Below are 20,368 nucleotides of genomic sequence, written 5' to 3'. Positions count from 1 at the left end.
TTAATTAGAAGCAAACAGTTTCACTTGTGAGCAGTACTTCAAAGCAGATGCCCTTTTTTAGTACAAATATCTCAACTTGGTTTCTAGTTGGGTTTATAGATTTGCCTGCAAGGTACTTCCCATTAGTGTGGCTGGCATGTCTGCTTTGCAAGCACAACATGCCTACTGTCACCTTTCCATTAGAGAGGACAAAGCAAAGTCCACAGCTGTCAGAATGTATTACCAAGGCAATACAGACTTATGTCGTTCTACACAGAAGAAAAACACATTTGTTCTGGGCCTGAGTAACAGAATGAGCTCTTAAAAATGTGGAGCCCAAAAAAGTAAAGCTTCAAGTGAAAAAATACTCCTAAGATAAATACTGATGCTGCAACTGATTAAATCCAGTGGAATGCAAGTAGAGAGCAAGTTTTCTCTTTTTGGCATACATACATGGAGAGGACAAATGCAGACATGATCCTGTGTGTGTTAAGACAAAAGTTTTGTATATGTCTGCTTGACAATGTATAAGTAAACCACTACATTAATACATATAATCAAAAGAGAGGATCCACTCTGTGATGCCAGAACGACCAAGATAACAGCAAGTCCTGTCTGATTGTGTGTACAGTGATGATGAAAGACCAGATACACTGGAAAACTCCTACAGCATCAGTATCTTCCAGGAAGGCAGTAGAGAAGACAACTCCTTGAAACTAGTGTTTCTAGTCAGAAAAGGTGTCCTTCATTTTCGCTGTTACACCCACAACTAACATATGCAGCTATTTTCTGCCATTCTTCAGCAAGGTAGGGAAAGGAAACACACAGTGGAAGTTAGTATTGAATGTCAATAACAGAGTACCACCGTACGTGGCAAACAGAAGTCTGGCTTCAGGATTCTTGGTATCAAATGGCTCTTCAACAACTCCTCTAGAACACACTGATCAGAACTATCACTCTGATTCAGCAAGAATAATTCACCAGACGTGTGATGCATTAACTCTTTCAGATCTCATTTAAATATGCAACACAGAAGCTAGCTACCATGGCATACACACATAGACTGCATACAGGCACATTTTGCTGAGGTACCTTAGACAAATGCTTCAGTGTGAAGGCAGCTCTCATCTTTCTGACTTTCCTCAATAGTACCTGAAGTTCAACTCCCAGCAAGCTGGAACTCAAACCAGCAAGGAAGGCATTCCTGGCCTTGATCAGCAGAATCTTGCATCTATAAATTTGGCTGACTGTCTTTTCTCTGTCAGAGGTGATCACTAGAACTCCCAGTCCCACTGTTTTTGCCAATCTGATCCTTTACACTTCAGCTGTTACAGCTTCTAGTCCAATACACAATCAGCTGTTTTGCATGGGAAGCTACAACATCTAACTTCTTACGCCAAATGCCAAAAGGACACACTAAAAGTCTTGTCTTCAGCCAAACCTTCTGTCATATGGGAAGAAGGAACAGGACAGGAATAGGACAGGAACAGGACTGGAATATGTTGCTCAGAAAGGCTGTTGAGTGTTTGTTTTTAAAACATAACTGGATACAGCCCTGGGCAAGCTGACTGATAAAGAATATGCTCAGGTATTACATATTTTTTAGCCATATGCTTATTAAAAAGCATTAAGACAACCCACTGAGGAATAGTGGATTACTGGAAATGAAACTGGGCTCTGGTAACACCAGACAATGTCTAAGCTGATTGACAGCCAGAGGCAGTAGGATGTTTTATAAAAGAGAACGTCTTTGTTCTAGAACTGCTGAAGAGTTAGTATATTTCTTCCAGCATAACTGGAATTTCCCAGTTCAGAATGGGAGTTTCATTTTTCCACCAGCTCCTTGAGAAATCCGAAGGACCAAGGCAGACATTACTACAAGAAAACTCTGGAAGAATGCATCCGTTCTTTCTGCCACTTAAAAGATGTCTGCCTCTTATTTTCTCCTTCTAGCTACAAGAAGGAACTTGGGAAGACAAATGGAGAAAAAGATAATAGAAGGCAGCTTCACCTGACAAACAACACAGGACTGATGGATTTTGTTGTCTTCCCATATTGATGTACAAGCGTTTAAAAGGCTACTATTAGAAGGAAGCTAGCACCAAGACTGGTCAGAAAGGATCACCTGTGAAATAATTACAGGCAGCTTGAATCAGCACATTAGAAGAGCTGCACTTGGTCAGAACACAGATGTTCCTAGCCTGACATCCTCTTTGACAACAGCAGGTGCCTAGGGAAAAAGCATAGCATGTAAGACAAATGTAGTGGTACCTCTTCCTCATATGCTGGACACTCAATACTTCAGGCACTATCAGTTAGTGACAGTTTCTTTGGAAAGAAGAAGATCCTGATGACTGAAGCCAGGGATCATCCATTCATCAGTGAAAGTATTTCTTTTGATCTCAAGATGATAATCATTCTCCATTTACGTTCCCCAGGTCTCTATTATTTTATACCCCATATCTCTATCTTTCCCTACTTAAATGATTTAACTTAATTGTGGCCCATACAGAATCCATTACTTATCTTTACCCATCACCTTCTGAATCACCACTTCACTCTGCTCGATCTCTCAGTTTTTGTTTGTGTACTTTCTGAATAAAGATGGGAGGAGCACACCCGATTTTGATATGTTTCTCCAGTGGCGCAGTGTTTGCCCTCTTTTCCTCTATTAATAAGCATAGAGATTGGACTGTCTTTTCAGGGAAGTCTGCTGCCTGCCTGGGACCCAAATTAGACATGTCACCAGATGACTTGAGTAGCTTAGTACAGCTTTCAGACTGTTATCCACCCCTGCTCTTTCATGTGGATACTACTGATGTTGCAAGAAAAAGTCTAAAGTTGATCAAAAGAGATTTTAGGGCCCTGGGAAGAATGCTATAATATTCAGGAGCACAGGTAGTATTTTCCTCAATCCTCCTAGTAATGGCGAGATTTTGGAAGAAACAGACAAGCCCAAGATACAGATAGCTGGCCCTAGGCCTGGTGTTTCCACCAAAACTTCAGGGTTTGTAACCTTGTGCTCTGAGGCACAAGGTATAACGGAGCCTGACAGGATCCATCTGTCCCAGTAGGGGAAACGTATCTTTGGCTATAAGCTGGCTGGACTGACAGAGGGCTTTAAACTAGAATCACTGAGGGAAGGGGATGCCAACAGGAGAGCTGAAAGTAAGCCAAGGGTTGTCATGGCATTGCCCAAGGGTGGCCATGCTAGCAGGAGTATTTACATTGCTCTTGAGAGCATGAAGGGCTCAGGAGTACATCTGAAATGCTCATACACCAACACATGCAATACGACAAACAAGTGGGGTGAACTGGAAGTGCTGCTCAGTTCCCAAAGCTATGAGAAGTGCTGCTCAGTTCCCAAAGCTATGATGCCAATGGTATTAGTGAGACTTGGTGGAATGAGTCCCATGAGTGCTGGGATGAAAGGCTACAGGCTGTTCAGAAGGGATAGGCAGAGCAGGCAAGGTGGAGGAGTTGTGCAGTATGTAAGGAGAGATTTGACTGAACAGCCCTCACAGTTAGCAGTGATGTAGTTAAGAGACTTTAGGATGTCCCGCTTGACATCCTTGTCTCTGAATTGGGGAAGACATCAGTTTGATCGGTGGACCACTCAGTGGATAAAGAACTGGCTGGATGGCCGTATGCAAAGAGGCTCAATGTCCAGCTGGAGACCAGTAACAAGTGGTGTCCCTCAGGGATCGGTGTTGGGACTGGTCTTGTTCAACATCTTTGTTGGTGACATGGACAGTGGGATTGAGTGCGCCCTCAGCAAGTTTGCCGATGACACCAAGCTGTTTGGTGCAGTCGATACGCTGGAGGGAAGGAATGCCATCCAGAGGGACTTTGACATACTTGTGAGGTGGGCTGATGCCAACCTTATGGCTGGGGCTTTTCAGCCTGGAGAAGAGAAGGCTGCGTGGAGACCTCTTAGCAGTCTTCCAGTATCTGAAGGGGGCCTATAAGGATGCTAGAGAAGGACTCTTCGTTAGGGACTGTAGTGATAGGATAAGGGGTAACAGGTTCAAACTTAAAACACGGAAAGTTTATATTGGATATAAGGAAGAAGTTCTTTACTGTAAGGATGGTGAGGCACTGGAATGGGTTGCACACAGAACCTGTGAATGCTCCATCCCTGGTGGTGTTGAAGGCCAGGTTGGACAGAGCCTTGGGTGACATGGTTTAGTGTGAGGTGTGTCTGCCCATGGCAAGGGGCTTGGAACTAGATGATCTTAAGGTCCTTTCCAACCCTAATTATTCTGATTCTGTGAGGATTAAGGGGATGGAAAACAAAGCAGATATCATTGTGGGTGTCTACTAGTGATTATCCAGCCAGAATGATTGCCTGTAGAATAACTCATCTGTGCTATCAAGAGAAATCTCTGAATTAGTAGCCCTTTGCTCTACTTTCCAGAGACTTCAACTTTCCAGACATCAGCTGTGAACACCACACTGCTGTGACAAGAAACTCTGGGAAATGCTTGAAGTTTGTGGAAGGTAACTTCTTGTCACAAGTACTGAGTGAGCCAACTAAGAAAGATGCCCTCCTGGACTTTCTATTTGTGAGTAGACGAGGATAGATGTGACATTAGGAAGCATTTCTTCACAGTGAGGGTGGTCAAACACTGGAATGGGCTTCCTAAATAGGTAGTTGATGCCCCAAACCTGTCACTGTTTAAAAGGCATTTGGACAATGCCCTTAGTAACAGACTTTAACTTCTGGTCAGCCCTGAAGTGGTCGGGCAGTTGGCCTAGGTGATCATTCATAGGTCCGTTCAATGGTCTATTCTATTAACTTTCAAGTACTTCTTATAATTCGCATTTTTTCATACTGAGCCAACATTTTCATGAAATTATAAATGTTAGGGTCTCCTTTCCCAAGCTTAACAGTCCACACAGGGAGCAGATGGGGAGAGAACCAACATTTTTTTAACATAAAGAGTTCTTCCTGTCCATTACTGCAGTTAAGTCTCAGTTGCAATTTTATGAGCCAGCAACCTGGTAATAGGAATTTCCGTACTTCTTGAGAAAGCCCTGATCTTTACAACCCTGAACAGTCAGCTGAATTGCTACTTGCACCCCTTACCAACTCATTTAGTGCAATCCTGACCAGCAGCTGTCCAAGTATCCCCTCTGTGGAATACCACTCTGACTTCTGCCTTTCTGAAGGCATTGCTAAATCATTTTAGTCTTGCTCCATTTCCAGTCTTTTAACCAATCTTTTAATCCATCCATTCAAGCACCTTCCCTGATGTCCCAGGACTAGGACTGCCTAATTCTCTAAAAGCTTTTCAAAAAGAGGTCTGGAAATTCAAGTAAATGTTTTGAGAATAGAAATAGGAATTTAGTGTTCTCCTGAATTGCCGTATCTGAATCACCATCTCCTGAATCACTCACAGAGTTCAAGTTATCAAAAAGAGAAAAGCTGAGCATGTACAAAGTCTTAAACATACATACAATTCAGTAAGGGAGTTTATAATTAGACTGCAAAGGGAACCACCAGATATGTTGCCGGTCATGAAAGTAAATTTATTACGAATTTTGGATTATTTGTGACTTCCAAAACAAAAACAAACCCAAACCCAAACATCCTCACCAAAAAACCTTGTTTGTTTACAAGCCTGCATTCCTCTCAACTCTCATATCTCTGCTGTAGTATTCTCTCTCCCTCCAGCTGAGTAGATAGGAAAAGTTTCCATTGCTGGTGATTGTAAGCTAAACACAGAAATTATAATTTCCCAGATGTAAAAAAATCAAATTTCTTTCAGAGAAAAGTTTAGGGATCCAAGTTATCCAAGACATGACTGTCCAATGGAGAATCCTCAAATGACTGGCTTGGCAATGCTAAAGGCATATTGCAAGGTTTACTGACTGCTGGCTCGCAGCTAAGCTACTACTGATGAGCATGCATTCAATGCTGTTTTGTTAAGAAGGTACTGAGAGAAACACCAGGCATTTTTCCTGTTCTGAGGCTGGCAGCCACTCCCATGTAAGTACCCAGCATAAATAATTCAAATATTAATCATGGAAGCGTCTTTACTGATACTGAAAGTGTCAGTAGTCTGCACTCTGGCATTTCAAAGGATCTACAGAGCTGTGCACCTGCAGACAGCTATGCACCTGCAGACAACATATTTGAACCTGGAATAAACACTGATTACATTTAAAAGACGTTTCATAGCCTTCATATGAGAAGGCCTGGGTCCCTGGGCCTGGCCAGAGCCATGACTACAGTTTACATAAGTCAGAAAATGATGGTGGCCCTTACAGGCTCATTAACAGCTCTCTACAACAAGACTGGCTGTGTCAAGACAACTTGATGATTCCGATTATTGTTGTGCTGTGCCTGCTCTATTACAATGTTTACACAGGTTTAAGGACTGCTTATTTGCACTAAAATAACCATTTGCTTGCTAGAAAAAAGAGGTACACCCAACAGATAATAAGCAAATGGACAATGAACACAGACCAAAGATTCTGGATTAACAGCAACATTTTGTCTGCAACATGAGCTACAAAAAAGACTAAAATTTGCTGCATGAATTAAGTAACTGAAAATATAATAGCTTGCTCTGTGGATAACACAGGAACCGCTCATCAACCATCAAAACAAAGTACTGCTGTCTGCAAACATTACTGATATCCATAGCAAGATGTCACATGTCACATGTCACAGGTATCTTTTATGTATGCGCTAAAATATCGTACAAATGCACAATACCATACACACATGCAAATGAGGTTATTGCTGAAGAGCAATTATTTAATCACAGTGAAATTTTGGGGGCATTTAAAGTTATTACGCAATATTACAAGTATTTTTATGTACATGAAAAGTCACTTCAAGAAGACAGATACTCTCATTACTTCAGTATCCTTCTGTTGCCACAGTTTGACAGATGCTGTTGAAGTTAAGTGTTCATTGATACGACTTTCCTGTTAAAATAAGGCTAAACAAAGCCTTGATGCAGAGTTGCATTATGCCTTAAATGCAGAAAAAAAGATGTAAAAGCACAGCTCTTAATATGAAGGACAAAAACACTTCTGATGATCAGACAACAGACAGGGTAACAGACATTGGGGGTGGGGGTTGCCAGGAGGTTTTGGAGCTGTAATGCCTCCCCCCCCAGCATTATCACATTTCATCTATTATTATATCATAAGCCTAACTTGCACAGCAAATTCCATAACCTTGACCTAAGATGTGATAAAAACCTGTGGAAAAGTCTATATGCAGACATAAGACTGTTCATGCAGGATTTACTGGTAGCTTATGGATTTAAGAGGAGATAAACCCACTAACAATGAAAAGCACAAAACACAATGGTGTGGGAAGGAGAAACTACCTACACTTACTGTGCACACATGAGGCCAGTTCTCAAGCTGACGGAGCACTGCTGTGCTGAGCTCCTCCCAGTATGTTTCCCGGTAGATCTGTGGCATCTTTGACACCCAGACACCGCTGCTGCACTTGCTCAGAATCTCCTTTATGCGACCTTGAATTTCACTGACAGGAGCAGCAGAAGGGCCGGAGGCAACAGTATGTGTCTCGGCAGTGGATGTATTCAAGTTATCTGATAAACAAAAATACAGCCTTGAAGTAAACACAGACTCATCAGCAGAGAGAAAGACAGATGATTACCTACCTACTTAAAAATAAACCATGGGAGCTCCCAGCGTAACACCAAAACACATCTCTCCCGCCCAGTCACTTTCTATTGGAAAGAGCCATGGAAACCTGAGATATTTAGTTATTGACCTGAAGCTGAATTTTCAATCACTGCAGTTATTTTCCTCTGATGGGATCCTGGAAGAGGTTACAGAACTCTCATTCATGCTGTACTGAGGCATCATCCCAAGAGGGAATTAAGATAATATCATTATGAGTACAAACACCACAGCAAAGACACAGGCAAACATCCAAGGATGTTGCTCTAAATTCAGACAGAGATACAAAACAGACCAAAGACTTGGCTTTCATTCTAAGATATATGTCCTGAAGAAAAGTTTGAACCCAGGACCCAGACCTCCTGTGCTACTGCATCCAAGGAAATCTGCCAGTGGATCAAGGAAAGAGACAGCAACTATTCAGCTGCTTTGGACAGCTGTATAACATTGTGCGTAGGAGCAGGGCAGTCATTATCCCAGCTGGAAGTTCGTATCACTGCTGCCTCATTAGTACTCCTCTCCTCCCTTTTGAGGCGTATAATTGCTACCAGACTTGAAGCTTCACAGATCAGCCTGACAGGTCTCAAAGAAAGCAACTGCACAACTTCTGGGAACCAGGCACATAGAATAGTATCTTCTGGACAGGTAGTCCAGAAATGTGTTGCTTACACCTAAAAGCCAGGATTTCACTCTCATATACCAGACCCCTACCCTGGCAGTGAAGTTAAGCATATTCCTCCTGTTTCCAAGCTATTCACACAAGCTTTGTGATTAGCTTTGACACTCAATGAACAAGGATTTTCCTAGAAGACAGAGGTAGACAAGTAAACACACATTTTTTCCCCAGCACCATGAAATCCAGAGTGAGAAGGTTCACTCACAGAACTTAGTTTCTCACCCAAACCTAAGTACCAAGATGGATATTTTTCTTAAGACTGCACCCAATCTAATGTGAATAGGCCACAAAAATTTTCTTAATGGGCAAACATACCATTTGAATCTACAGAAGAGCTTCTGGACAGGTGGACTTGCAACTCCTTTTGAAATCGTGGTGGGACAGTTAGTCTTTTCTCAGGCCTACAATTGGAAATAAAATTGCTTTAAATAATTCTCCTGGCTCTGAACAGCCTTCCATTTGCTTCCAAGACCTGTACATGAAATAAAATTTATTTCACAAGCTTCTAGCAAGCTCCCTGCACAAGATCAGTACTCACAATGTCCTGGCTTAGAAGACAAGCTGACTAGCAGTAACAAGACAAATCAACAGGCGGTTTCTAATTTTTTTTATTCTCCCAATTATTGCAAAAACCAAAATACATAGTAAAGAGACATTAGCAAAAGGAAAGCACCTAGGTCTAATAAAACAGTTGATGGTCTTACAGTTGATACATTCAGCCTCACTTCCTGGGTGTTAGTCTGGATGGCATCCCAGTCTTACTGTTAAACATGACTATGCTTCTTGGGCATCATGACAGAGTCTTCTGAAATTATCTGGCTTCAGAAGTCAGAGGAACACCTAAACTACACAGGAACCCAAGGTATTTTTGTGGATGCTGTTGCTACACTGTTCAACAGATTCCCCTCTTAAGTGGTCACCCATAGAAAGGACACAAATCTGACATTTGCAGGTGTTCTTTTGAGCTCCCTCAGAGAGGAGTAGCTTATACAGGGAGCACATGCAGCACAGTTAGCTCCTGACAATGAAGAAGTCACAGCAGTGTGCAGCTCACTATGACAGTTTTGGAAACAGTAAGCTATGGAATAATTACCTACACGAAAAGTGAAACAATAAGCTGTGGAATAATTACATACACTGAAAGTGTAAGGGAACAAGAGTTGGATAGAAGAGTTCAAAGACCAGGATGAAGCACCTCTCAAGGAAGAACTGCAGTGGAGAAGTCAGGATGGCAAATGTTCAAGAACACCTCTCCACAGAAGCATAGCAGGTTGCTATGAACTTGTTTCCCTTGCTTTTTTACTGTCCCTGTAAGAAGAAACTACTGCTCCTCCATCACCTATGGGGCATTGTTTGTACCAAAAATCACATTTCTTATCTGTGTTGTGTCCCACTGCCTTAGCAGTGATGACAGCCACTGCCCAGGACAGCATTTTCTAAAGCAGGAGAAGCATGCCCAGAAATACCGAACAGAAGATCAACAACAAGCACATTTATGAAAAACAAAGGGGATGAGACTCAAAAGGTACAAAACTCATCCACACAAACCACAAATACTCATTCATACCTTGCACTTGTTGGGTATCTGAAAAGACTCTTCCACCTGCCTCACAGGAAAACCCTCTACCTCCTGGGCACAACTCAGATCCCCACACAAAGCAGCATAACAATCTTCTCTTAGAAAGTGTGATGTGACTGCCATGCAGACCCTATAAGAAATCCAGGGTCCCACCTCCCTGTACATGTATTTACCAGTATGGACAACTCTAAGCTAAGGTACCCAACAAGAAAGACCCCTTAAGGGACACACACTCAAAAGGTCTACCACCAGTTTTGTTTGCTAGGCAGCAAACGAAACAATTCCATGAGCTAGCTAATGGAGACTGTCCTGCTACTGCTGCTTTCCGGTAGGAATCCAATAGCTGTGATCTAGTCCTCAGTGTCCACGCACCATTTATCCCACCTTACCACTCGTGATGTGGATGCCATGAGTGCAGGGTAAGCCAGCAGAAACTGCAGTTTCAGTGAGGAAGAGGGCAAATGTTCCCTTTCGAGTCATGCTATCTGGAACACCTCAGAAAGGAACTGGTAGCAGAGAACTGATGATTCTCTTATGTTGAGTGAAAACTAATTGGATTTGGGATACTTTCAGTATTAAAGAGACATTATGAGGTACCTTCCTATGGTTCCTACTGTGGCTCAACAGCTCCCCATAGAACAAAGCAGTGATACATTACCAGTGAGCTCAGTTATCATCAGTTTTGAGCCCTGCAATCAGACAAGAATCCTGTGACACACTGCTTGCTCACACAGACTGTGGTGGTCTTATCTCTCCAAAGATGGGATATAACACAGCTAGGCAGTGGCCCACCCAACACACTTCTCACCAGCATGAAGGTATGGACAACTCAGCTGCCTCAAATTTCTCAGCTCCTAGAAACGGGGCCCAAGCAATAAGAGACTATGCTCATGACATGAACTTAACCAAGGGATTGCTGCCACAAATCCTCTGAAGTCTCAGTCAGGACCAAGCCTAGCAGTCAGCAGTGCGGAACAAAGACCTCAACAGATCAAGAGCCAGGCCCCAGGGTGCTCAGACATGGGGAAGTAAGTGGGGCAGGGTCAGCACCATCTCAGCAATTAGTCTCACAGTGCTTAGCTCAAAGGCAACCTGAGGTGGAAGGACCTGTGGAACAAATCTCTCCTACACAGCTGGACAGCTTGGCCCTTCTCCCCTCTGCACAGCAGCCTCCTCAGCCAAGGAGGGCACAGAGCTGCTGACAAGTTTCGCCCGTGCAGCCTCACCCAGCACACCCAGAAGCAACAGAAGGGGGGCAGCTCGGTCCACACTTGCGTCATTAGAGCTGTGCTGCACATAGAGAGGACCGTTTGGAGCCTCCTGACAATTCCTGGGTGCATCGCTCCCCTCACCTGCCACATGTCTCTTCCCTGGCCTCTACCTCCAAACCCTCTACTCTTCATAGGCCCTCTGCCGGCTCCTCTGGCTTCCTCCCGTCTGCCACTGCTCCCCTCTCGCCCGTCTCAGCTCTACAGCATCTGGCTCAGGCTGCCAACACCACCTGCCTCTTAACTCCTCCAGATTTATGCCTGGGCAAGTCCAAAGAGCATCTGCTGCAGCCACAGTGCAAGTGCCCATGGACACAGGAGTGTCTCCTGCCCTCAAGAGCAACCCTGCTCTAGAGATCCCCCTGGCAGCCCCAAGGCTGCTCCCCATCCCCAAGGCACCGGCCAACTCAATCAGCATCAGCACCACCAGGAACTGCCCAAAGAGCACCACCAGCAGAGAACAGCCACAGCAAAGGGCAATCGGGGGAGCAGCAGGAGGGTACGAGGCAGCGCTACCAGCCAACAATAAACCGAAACCTGACGTGGCTGCTGCTCCCACGAGAGCTCTGAGCACATCCTCATCTGCCCCCCGGCACCCAGAGCCCTGGCACACACAGGGTACATGCAGGCAACGGGCACAGGACACGTCTGCTTTTTGGGGGTGTTCCAGAACAAGCGGCACCACGGCAGGATTAACCCATCCCTCTGCTCCGTGCCCCTGCACAGCTCCACCGTGGTTCCCATTCAAGGCAAAGCTGGAGGCTGGCTCACAACCCAGCCCGGTGACCGGCACAGGATTACTGCCACAATCACGGCTCCAGCGCACTCAGCGCAGCCACAATGGGGGAGCAGCAAACGCGTTCTCACCACCGTCAGCTGATGGCCCTGGGAGGCCCAGAACAACACAGCAGAGAGCTGATGGGGCAGCACTGGATAAGCCCCCCGGATTACAGAGGCTCAAAGGGGCTGAAAGCAGCATGTACCGCTAACCCAGCACAAAGGCAGCTCCAGCCCTCGCCTCTTTCACTCAGACACAGGCAGGCAGCTGCTGACTTCCAGCGCCCCAAGAAGGGTCCCAAACACCAACGCTGCCACTGAGAAGTGGAGAGGTAAAGAGCGGCCACCTGCAGACAGCCCCAACCCTCAACACACAGCATCGCTCGTCACTACACGCAAACCTCCTCCCGTGCTCCATTGCACTGGCCACAGCAGCCCCCTCCTGCGCCTGGGGAACAGCAACCTCCCCCCTCCCTCGGAGGGCCACCTTTGGCCACACTGCTCCCCAGAAGACACGGGAGCAGCCAAGAGCACAGGGTGGCGACGGCAGCATCCAAAAGGCAAAGGGCACCCACCTCCCTCCTGGCTTCTGACCCACAGTCCAACTTCTGCAAGGCAGGTGCCTCGATTCCCACGTCCCAAAACACACTGCCGGCACGGCACCATCCAGAGTCCACCACACTTCATTTCACCTCACACACGCACATACACTGACCTGTTGACCACAGTGACGTGTCTCTGCATGGGCATTTCTTTAGGTGGTCCACTCCCGGCACCTGGTGACAAGGCAAGACGGGCACTCTCCACAGTGGGTTTCACCACGCCACCCGCCACTCCTCTGCTTCGTGGCAAGCGAGGAACAGGCCTCTTGCTGCCTTCTTCTGCCACGCTCAAAGACCTGGGCTGTCTCAAAGTTCCTTTGGGCTTTCCTAAGGAGTTTGCAGACACAGCTGTGAGCTCATGCCCTCCTCCACCCAACCCAAACAGACTTCAAGCACAGCAGGTAACTCTCCCCACAGAATCCATACTTCTCCAAAACACAGTTAGAAAGGATGCTCTCAACCACGGTCTTGGGTCTCCTTGCTTCAGCACTGTGGCTTGCATCCAAGGACTCACAATCTCCACCACTGCACTGCAGCATGGAAAGAGACTGCAGACCCATCTCCCCTTACACTCTCAGAAAAGACACTTACTCTGAGATGCCACATCCTTCCACCTTACAGGTGCGACCCATGGTCAGGCTGCTCTCTCCCACCCCTTTCCTTCTGTAAGGAAGCGAACCCCTCCTTACACACAAGAACAGGGGAACACAAACAAACTATGAGGCCCACTGTTGCTGACAGCAAAGCTGCCTACTCGCAAGCAGATGGGCCTTGTCTAGGCCTGATGCTGGGAGATGCCGCTGGCAGCAACACAACAGCAGGGAGGGAAAGACCCAGAGGCTCTGGGTCTTACTTGCATCTTACTTGCTCAAGAAGGGCTTCCTACCGATCAGGGCCTGCAAGCACAAGCGCCCTCATCAACAACACTGCCTGCTCCCAGGAACTCTTCACCAGGACCACACAATTCCTGGCCGTCACTGACACAGCCTCACAGGGAAGACTTCTGCTCCAGCAGCTGCACACCCCTTTCACAAAGGCAGACCCTCCACTGCTGCCTGTGGCTCACCCGCCAGCTTGACTGGGGACGTGTTCTTCAGCCTCATCTGGCAGTTCACTTGCCGTCCCGTCTTCCTCTTGGAACTCCTCTGCCGGGCCACCAGCTGAGCAATTGGCTCAGTCTCGCTGCAAGCAACAGCATGGCAAATGACCTGGGGGAGCGGGAAGGGGACAGAGGGAAAGCAGTCAGTAAGGCCCAAGCTCATCCACAGCCTGCACAAGGATTTCCAGCCGCTTCCATGCCTCAAACTGCTGGATCATGCCAGTCAAGGCTTCAGCTGCCAACAAAGACTTGGAGACCTCCCTCTCCTTTTGCAGCAGAGAGCAGAGCAGCCAGCACAGCCTCTCTGTCACCTTCCCACATGAGCTTGGGCCCCACCAACAAACAACCTGCTCTGTCACTCTCATCCCACAGGCTGACCATCTCACTTTACAACACTGGCGAGCCACAGCCTTTCACTTTGCCACTGCTCCTCCTGCAAAGGCTCGCCAGGGCCCCAGCACCGCCGTGACCCTGAGGAGGGGCCTCTGCCCCACTGACCCAAGAAACAGCACAGTGCCCCTGGCTGCACAGGCTGTCCTACAGTCACTGCGCTGGGCATCAACAACAGCCCCGCCTTGGGCAAGTAAGGCAGATACCTCCTCCCTTTCAGGCCTCCCAGAAACCACCATGACCTTTCCAGGATAATCAAGAGTGCTCTTGTAACATCAGCCAGCTCACTGAGCACCTATGAGCACACTGCAAGAGACCCACGGACTTGTGCACTTCCCGTTCTTTGAAACGTTCCCTAAACTAATCTTGCCACACTGAGGTCAATCTTCCTTGTCCTGCACTTTTTCACTGGTCTCAGTAGCCTTGGGATTACTCGCAGCTGGTCTTACCTGTGAAGGCCAAGGCAAAGAAGGCACTCAGTGTCTCAGCCTTCCCCATGTCCTTTAAGACCAGGTCCCTGTTACCATTTCTCAGAAGACATACATTTTCCCTAGCCATCCTTTTGCTGATGATGTACTTGTAGAAACCTTCCCTGCTGCCCTTCATGTTCTTTCTCAGAATTGGGTCCGGATAGTCTTTAGTTTTCCTAACCACATTCCTACACGTTTGGACAGCATCTCTACATTGCTTCCACCTCACACAACTCTGCTTCCTCCTCCTGTGCACAAGCTTCTAATTGGAGAGGTAAGCCAGGAACTCCTTGTTCATCCACACGTGCCTTCTGCAACCTTGCTTTCCCCCCAGCCCCAATTGTTGAGATGGTCCGTTCTTGAGATTGGAGGAGGCAACCCTTGAAAACCCACTACCTCTCCTGGACCACTCTTCTCTCCAGAACTGTATCCCATGAGAGTTCCAAGCAGATTCCTGAAGAGAACAAAGCCTGCTCTCCTGATGTTCTGGCTTGTTGATACTGTTGTTTGCTTTATTCCTCTCCTTTCAGGCTCCTGAACACCAACTTCTCATGATCCCTGCAGCCAGGGCTTCTCCCCAGCCTTTACATTCCCAAGCAGTTCTTCCTTGTTTGTAAAAATCTGGTCCTGTAGACCATCGCCCTTCATCAGCTCCTCACTTATGTCAGGACGCTGTCATCAGCGCACCCCAGAAACATCCTGGATTGCTCATGCTTGGCTGTCTTGTTCCCTCCAGCAGGTATGGCAGTGACTCAAGTCCTCCATGAGAATCAAATCTTGCAAATGTGAGGCTTATTGTAAGAAGGCATCATCTGCTTTATCTACCATTTCTTTCTGATAAGGCTGTGTGTAAGAGCCAGCCACCATGCTGCCCATACACTTGTCTGTCCACTACCCATAAGCTGCAAGCTCTTGATGTGTCATCATCCATCCCAAGGCAGAGCTCTGAGTGTCACCATTGCTCTCGCATTTGGAGGGGCTCACAGAAACTGCCACTTCCCTGTTACAGCCCAACATTCTTCAGCAGCCATCTATCCGCAGCAGCACACCAGTTGTGTAAGCTGTCACAACAGAGAGATGCCTAACTGTGTCCATTTCTAGAGAAGCGTATAAGACTTTTCTTCATATTTCCTAGCTAACTGGCATTTCCCTGATTATAACATGGTTGCACGCCCATGAAGGATGAACTACCTGCAGCCCTCCTCTTTTCTCAAGATCTCAAAATAAAAGATTTTTGGTTCCTAAACAGTTTATCAGTTTCATAAATGCACATTTTAACGTCTTTCATACACTTTTTTTCTTGACACTAATGTAAACTATTTTCAGCATTTTTTCCCATTGTTTTCACATCATAATGACTTTAGTAAAAATGATATTTTGAGTTTGAAGGAATTCAGATGTAAAAGGAGATGAGGTGGATGAATTTATTTGCACCAGAGCAAAGCTCTGGTCTTCAAACTCCTCTTTTTGCAGAGGCTTAGTTATTCAAGCAGAAGTCAAAGTTTTCTTAGAGAAAGGTGCAACTGTATGCTGCTTGTAACTGATTGTGAAGCAAAGCAAAGCAGGGTTCCTTGAAATGACACAAGCATCTCTTGCAGGTGCACAGTGTTTCAGTTCTAGACCCCCTGCAGTGTTTTCTGTACAGTGAAATTACAACATATCTATCATTTAAAGGAATAATTGTCAGTGTTCATCTTTCTTATATTCAAGAAGGCTAAATTAGTGTTCAGTAGTAAGAAGAACAGGGGAGAATTTATACCATTGCCTTCCCAAGACAACCGGACTCTATCATCAGGCAATACTCACTTCACACAGATCCTTCAAAGAGCCTCTAACATTTAGCACTCTGGAATTAATTTGTATTATTTACTGGTCACTTTACAGGATTGCTTGTTGAATGTATTTTTTGGTGGTATGTTTTGGACAGCTGCCTTAGCAGTAAGGAAAGCCCAGGTAGTTACCAGTCTACACCAGTGCATAATCACACTGCCACTCTTGGCTGAGTGTCTACCCAGCGGGCTCCAAACAGTAGCAACAGGAGGGTCACCAAACGGCGATGCTTTCACAGAATCATCTAAGTTGGAAAAAAACTTTAAAATCATGAAGTCCGAACGTTAACCTAGCACTGCCAAATCCACCACTAAAAATATCTTTAAGACTCTCCTGCCCCCCAGAGGTTTGCTGGGTGATTGCTCTCAGTTGATTCAGTCAAACAGAGCACAGTTAGCACTGCTAAACCGAATCAAGCCCTTTTCAACTACCTCAGAACTCCTGTTTAGTAGCTCTCTCCTCTTCCACCTCCTAAAGGCACATTTTGCTCTCTCTTTATACCTGCCACAGGGAAACTGCCATCCAAGACTCCATCTCTACCGCCACACAAGGCTCTCAGCACACACCGTATTAGAGGATAATCAAAGCTCTGAAGGCAATAGGATACCAGATTACACCCTGCAGGGCCTCAGAAAGAGATGGCTACCTGCCAGAACCAGTACAACGAAGCATAAAATTGCAGCATCACAAATGGTCCCAGAGATATATGCACTCATGTTACCAGTGTAGCTGCAGCTGACAAGTGAAAAAGAACCCCAAACTTTCACACCTGCTGCAAAAGGGCAGATTTTGACAGTTGTAGAAATGCAGCACGGGAATCTCTTGCTTAAAAGCAGCCACGCTTCCAGACATCAGCACAAAACCCAGGACACCTCTCATCACACTCCTCACAGCTAACCAGAAGTCCTAGTTCTGAGTTCTCAGAAGCCACTCCAGCTGAGCCAGCAAGAGAGCTCAGCCTTAAGTCCTGCCTCTCCAGACCTGCTGTGACAGTCATACATGTGCCAAACATCTGCTAGCTTTCTCCTTTCTCACAGTCTATATAGACTTCAGGAACCCAGACATGGTTCCAGCGAGGGAGAGGCTCCGAGTTCTCTAGTCAGACAGATTATCTACAGGCCACACAGCTACACCAACCATCAAGAGAATGCCTCTGACTCAAAACCATGAACTAAACCGCTTCTGGACAAGGAAGAACATGGTCCTGGCAAGCTGCTTCCAAGCTGGCAGCCACCAGGAGATATAGGCTACAGCAGCAAGGCCAAATAATAAGAGAAAACTCTCCCCCACACTAATACTCTCTGCTGAGCAATGCTCCACCTTCTCCTTGACCTCTGTGCTGACTCTTTGTCCCTTGCACGCTTGCTAAGCTCCAGCATTGCAACTCTTGAAACAAGGCACTTCTCTTGCATGGGCTCTTCCTCACGCTGGCAAGTCTTCAGTTCTGTGGCACTGAAACTCATGACAAACAAGACTGCTAAATCCAAAGCAAGAGCTGTCAGGCTTATAAAATGTACTCACAACAGTTTCACAGTAAGGAAAAGGTGATGCTAAACCCCACCCTGAAGAGCTGATCAAGACACATACAAGTTAACCTTTCACGTCCCAGACCAATCCATAAACATCCCCTCCAGAATTAGAAATGCTGAGAGAGGGAACAGAGTTCTACAGTATCCCAAAACCATCTTTCCAGCAAGAATTCACGTTTCCAGGAAATGCCTTGCAACCTTCCACCTTTTGCAAACACAACTTCATGGCTGGCATAAAGAAGCAGGAAAACAAGAGGCACTTGGTCTATGCCATAGCTTTCTCTTTCCCCAGGATGAGTGCATCACACACATGCCACAGTACTTTTTTCCAGAAATGGCATGAGCAGAGGTTAAGTTATGAACCATGCACACTTTACACACATAAAAGCCAATTCTGAACTGTAACTGATTCTTACCTCTCCCATTTTGCTCCCTTCCATTCTGACCACTCCTGGGATGCTCTCCAAGTAGCCTTCCAATGTGCCATATCCTAAGTGCCTGAAGGGAATCCACTCACCAGTCAGAGATTTGTATTCACCCTGAAGCTCTGACAAAGGTACACCACTTTTAAAGGGATGAAGAACAGCTCGCAGTGTTTTTGCAATAAGCTCAGGCTCCTGCATCTTCACCTATAGGCTTCCCCATCCCAAAAGGAAAAAAAAGAAGGCATTTTTAGACAGGCTAAAAAATATTGACTTTTACTATACAACCTCCCTCCCCAGACAAGCAAGGGTTCAGCAGTTCAGTGGCTCATCTTTGCAGGCTTCGATACCTCTGGGGTAGACTTGCAGAATCCTGGTCCTGCCATGCAAGCATAGGGTGGTATGAGACATATGGGGCATGCCATGGGTGGAAAAAGCTGAAGGAGCACCAGCCCCTGTGCATGGGCTGGCCCTGCTGGACAGTCAAAAGAGACCACGTGGCCAGAAGGGGAGCAGGACTACAAGGCAGCTAGCCAACCTCGCTGCCTGCAGGGCCAGGACTGCCACCAGAAGTGGGGCAGGGACCCGCCACCCCATCCTGGTGCCCAGCTCCCTCCACTGGTGCCCCACAGTCATGCCGGGTGGCTCACCACCACAAACTGGTGGTGAGCTCTTCTCTCACACAAACCAACATCTCTGCACCAGTGACCATGGGGGCATGTCAGCTCTGCAATAGAAACCACATGCACACAGGCCATGCCACATCTTACCACAGGTGCATGATGCCTCACCTCCACAGATGTCTCTTCAAAGAGAAAACCCAACAGAAGTGAAACCCACTGCCGAGAAGCGGGGCTGCCCACAGCAGGAGTGCCGCAGAGCCAGTGCTGACACTGCCCCATCCTGAGAAATGCTGTCCACCACCACGGCAAAGGTGCAAGCAGCCTGCTGCTTCATCTCTGACAGCACTTTCCACAATGCCACAGGCTGGCAGGGCGCTGGCGGGATGCTTCAGAAGATTTACCTGCCAGCAAGGGCTCCTGCCTGGGAAAGCCAGGCAGTGCATGGCAGGAGGCGGTTTCAAGGCGGGTGCCAGAGCTACCTAAAGCCCTCCCACTTCCTCAGCTCAGCTGTACGCACACTCAGTGCTTCTCCAGAGCCTGCCAGCTATGCTGACAGAATGCTGGGGAGCCGGAGTGCTGCAGGCAGCCTCTGTGCTCCTGGGCAGGCGCTCCTCTCACAGATGCTCACTCGCCACAGGGACAGTTCCAACAGAGAAACCTCCCCACCACGACTGCGGACCTAAGCCTGACAGCTCTCGGACAATGCGAGACCAACCCTGCTGCTTTCAAAGCGAGTGCTGTAAGTCCTAACACTGAGCATGCTCATGTGCCTGAAACACCTCATCTTCACCTCATCTGAACACTCCAGCAGCTAGTGTACAACATGAGTGGAATCAGTGGATCAGGACAAAGTGACCTTGCTCTCCTCAAGCCTCTCTAAGCTCAGACACAACAGCAAAATCCCTCACCACCAAGCACATGAAGGCCAGGAACTGCCACTCCAAATGGCCGCAGCACCAGAGAGCTGCCTAAAAATGCAGGACTGCTATGCCAGACTACCCATAAAGTTAGCCTCTGCTGCTCCCTGCTGATGGATCCGTCTCCCATCTGCCTCCCTTTTCTTAAGCGAAATCACCCCGGGCAACACACAAAGTTCAAAAAGAATAAAAGTTCCAACCCCGGCCATTTCAGACCCATTCTACACATTTCAGTCCATACACATACAGTAACAGTGTCTCTACCTTCCTGCATCCAACTTCACGAGAGCCCGGCTCAGGTGCCAGGCAAGTAGGCACAGCGTTAAGTCCTATTCTTCACTGTTCCTCGAGCAGTTTTACTTTACACACACACGGGACTTCACTAACCTGACCATATCTCTGTGTGTACATGCATATCTCCCACAGGTACACCCATATACCTACACCTGTACACCCAGCGCTGCGTATATGTGTATTTACACATGCATGTTACATTGACTCCGCAATTTTTGCCTTTCCTGTGCTGTGTGTTTCAC

The 20,368-nt window shown here is 46.8% G+C and overlaps 1 protein-coding gene across 2 annotated transcripts in view; it reads right to left on the bottom strand.

Annotated features, from left to right (window-relative positions):
* The window catches only part of LOC130598943 (tudor domain-containing protein 7-like), a 36,978-nt gene extending 17,569 nt beyond the window's left edge, over nucleotides 1-19,409 (bottom strand). The window contains exons 1-5 of one of the 2 annotated variants that reach the window (XM_057408913.1): nucleotides 18,287-19,409; nucleotides 13,619-13,760; nucleotides 12,666-12,879; nucleotides 8,642-8,727; nucleotides 7,339-7,556 (exon numbers count right to left, since the gene is read on the bottom strand). In XM_057408913.1, the coding sequence (XP_057264896.1) occupies nucleotides 7,339-7,556; nucleotides 8,642-8,727; nucleotides 12,666-12,879; nucleotides 13,619-13,760; nucleotides 18,287-18,493 (867 nt within the window). In that variant the 5' untranslated portion in view covers nucleotides 18,494-19,409. The remainder of the gene's footprint in view (nucleotides 1-7,338; nucleotides 7,557-8,641; nucleotides 8,728-12,665; nucleotides 12,880-13,618; nucleotides 13,761-18,286) is intronic. The other variant, XM_057408912.1, reaches the window with a different exon arrangement.
* Nucleotides 19,410-20,368: the final 959 nt, after the last annotated feature.

The sequence above is a fragment of the Pezoporus wallicus genome, unplaced genomic scaffold (assembly GCF_028554395.1).
Source record: "Pezoporus wallicus isolate ANWC-B61680 ecotype Strahan unplaced genomic scaffold, APGP_CSIRO_Pwel_v1 contig_7292, whole genome shotgun sequence".
Lineage (NCBI taxonomy): Eukaryota > Metazoa > Chordata > Aves > Psittaciformes > Psittacidae > Pezoporus > Pezoporus wallicus.
Note: the sequence above shows the minus strand (reverse complement) of the source record. Positions and strands in the feature narration are given on the sequence as shown.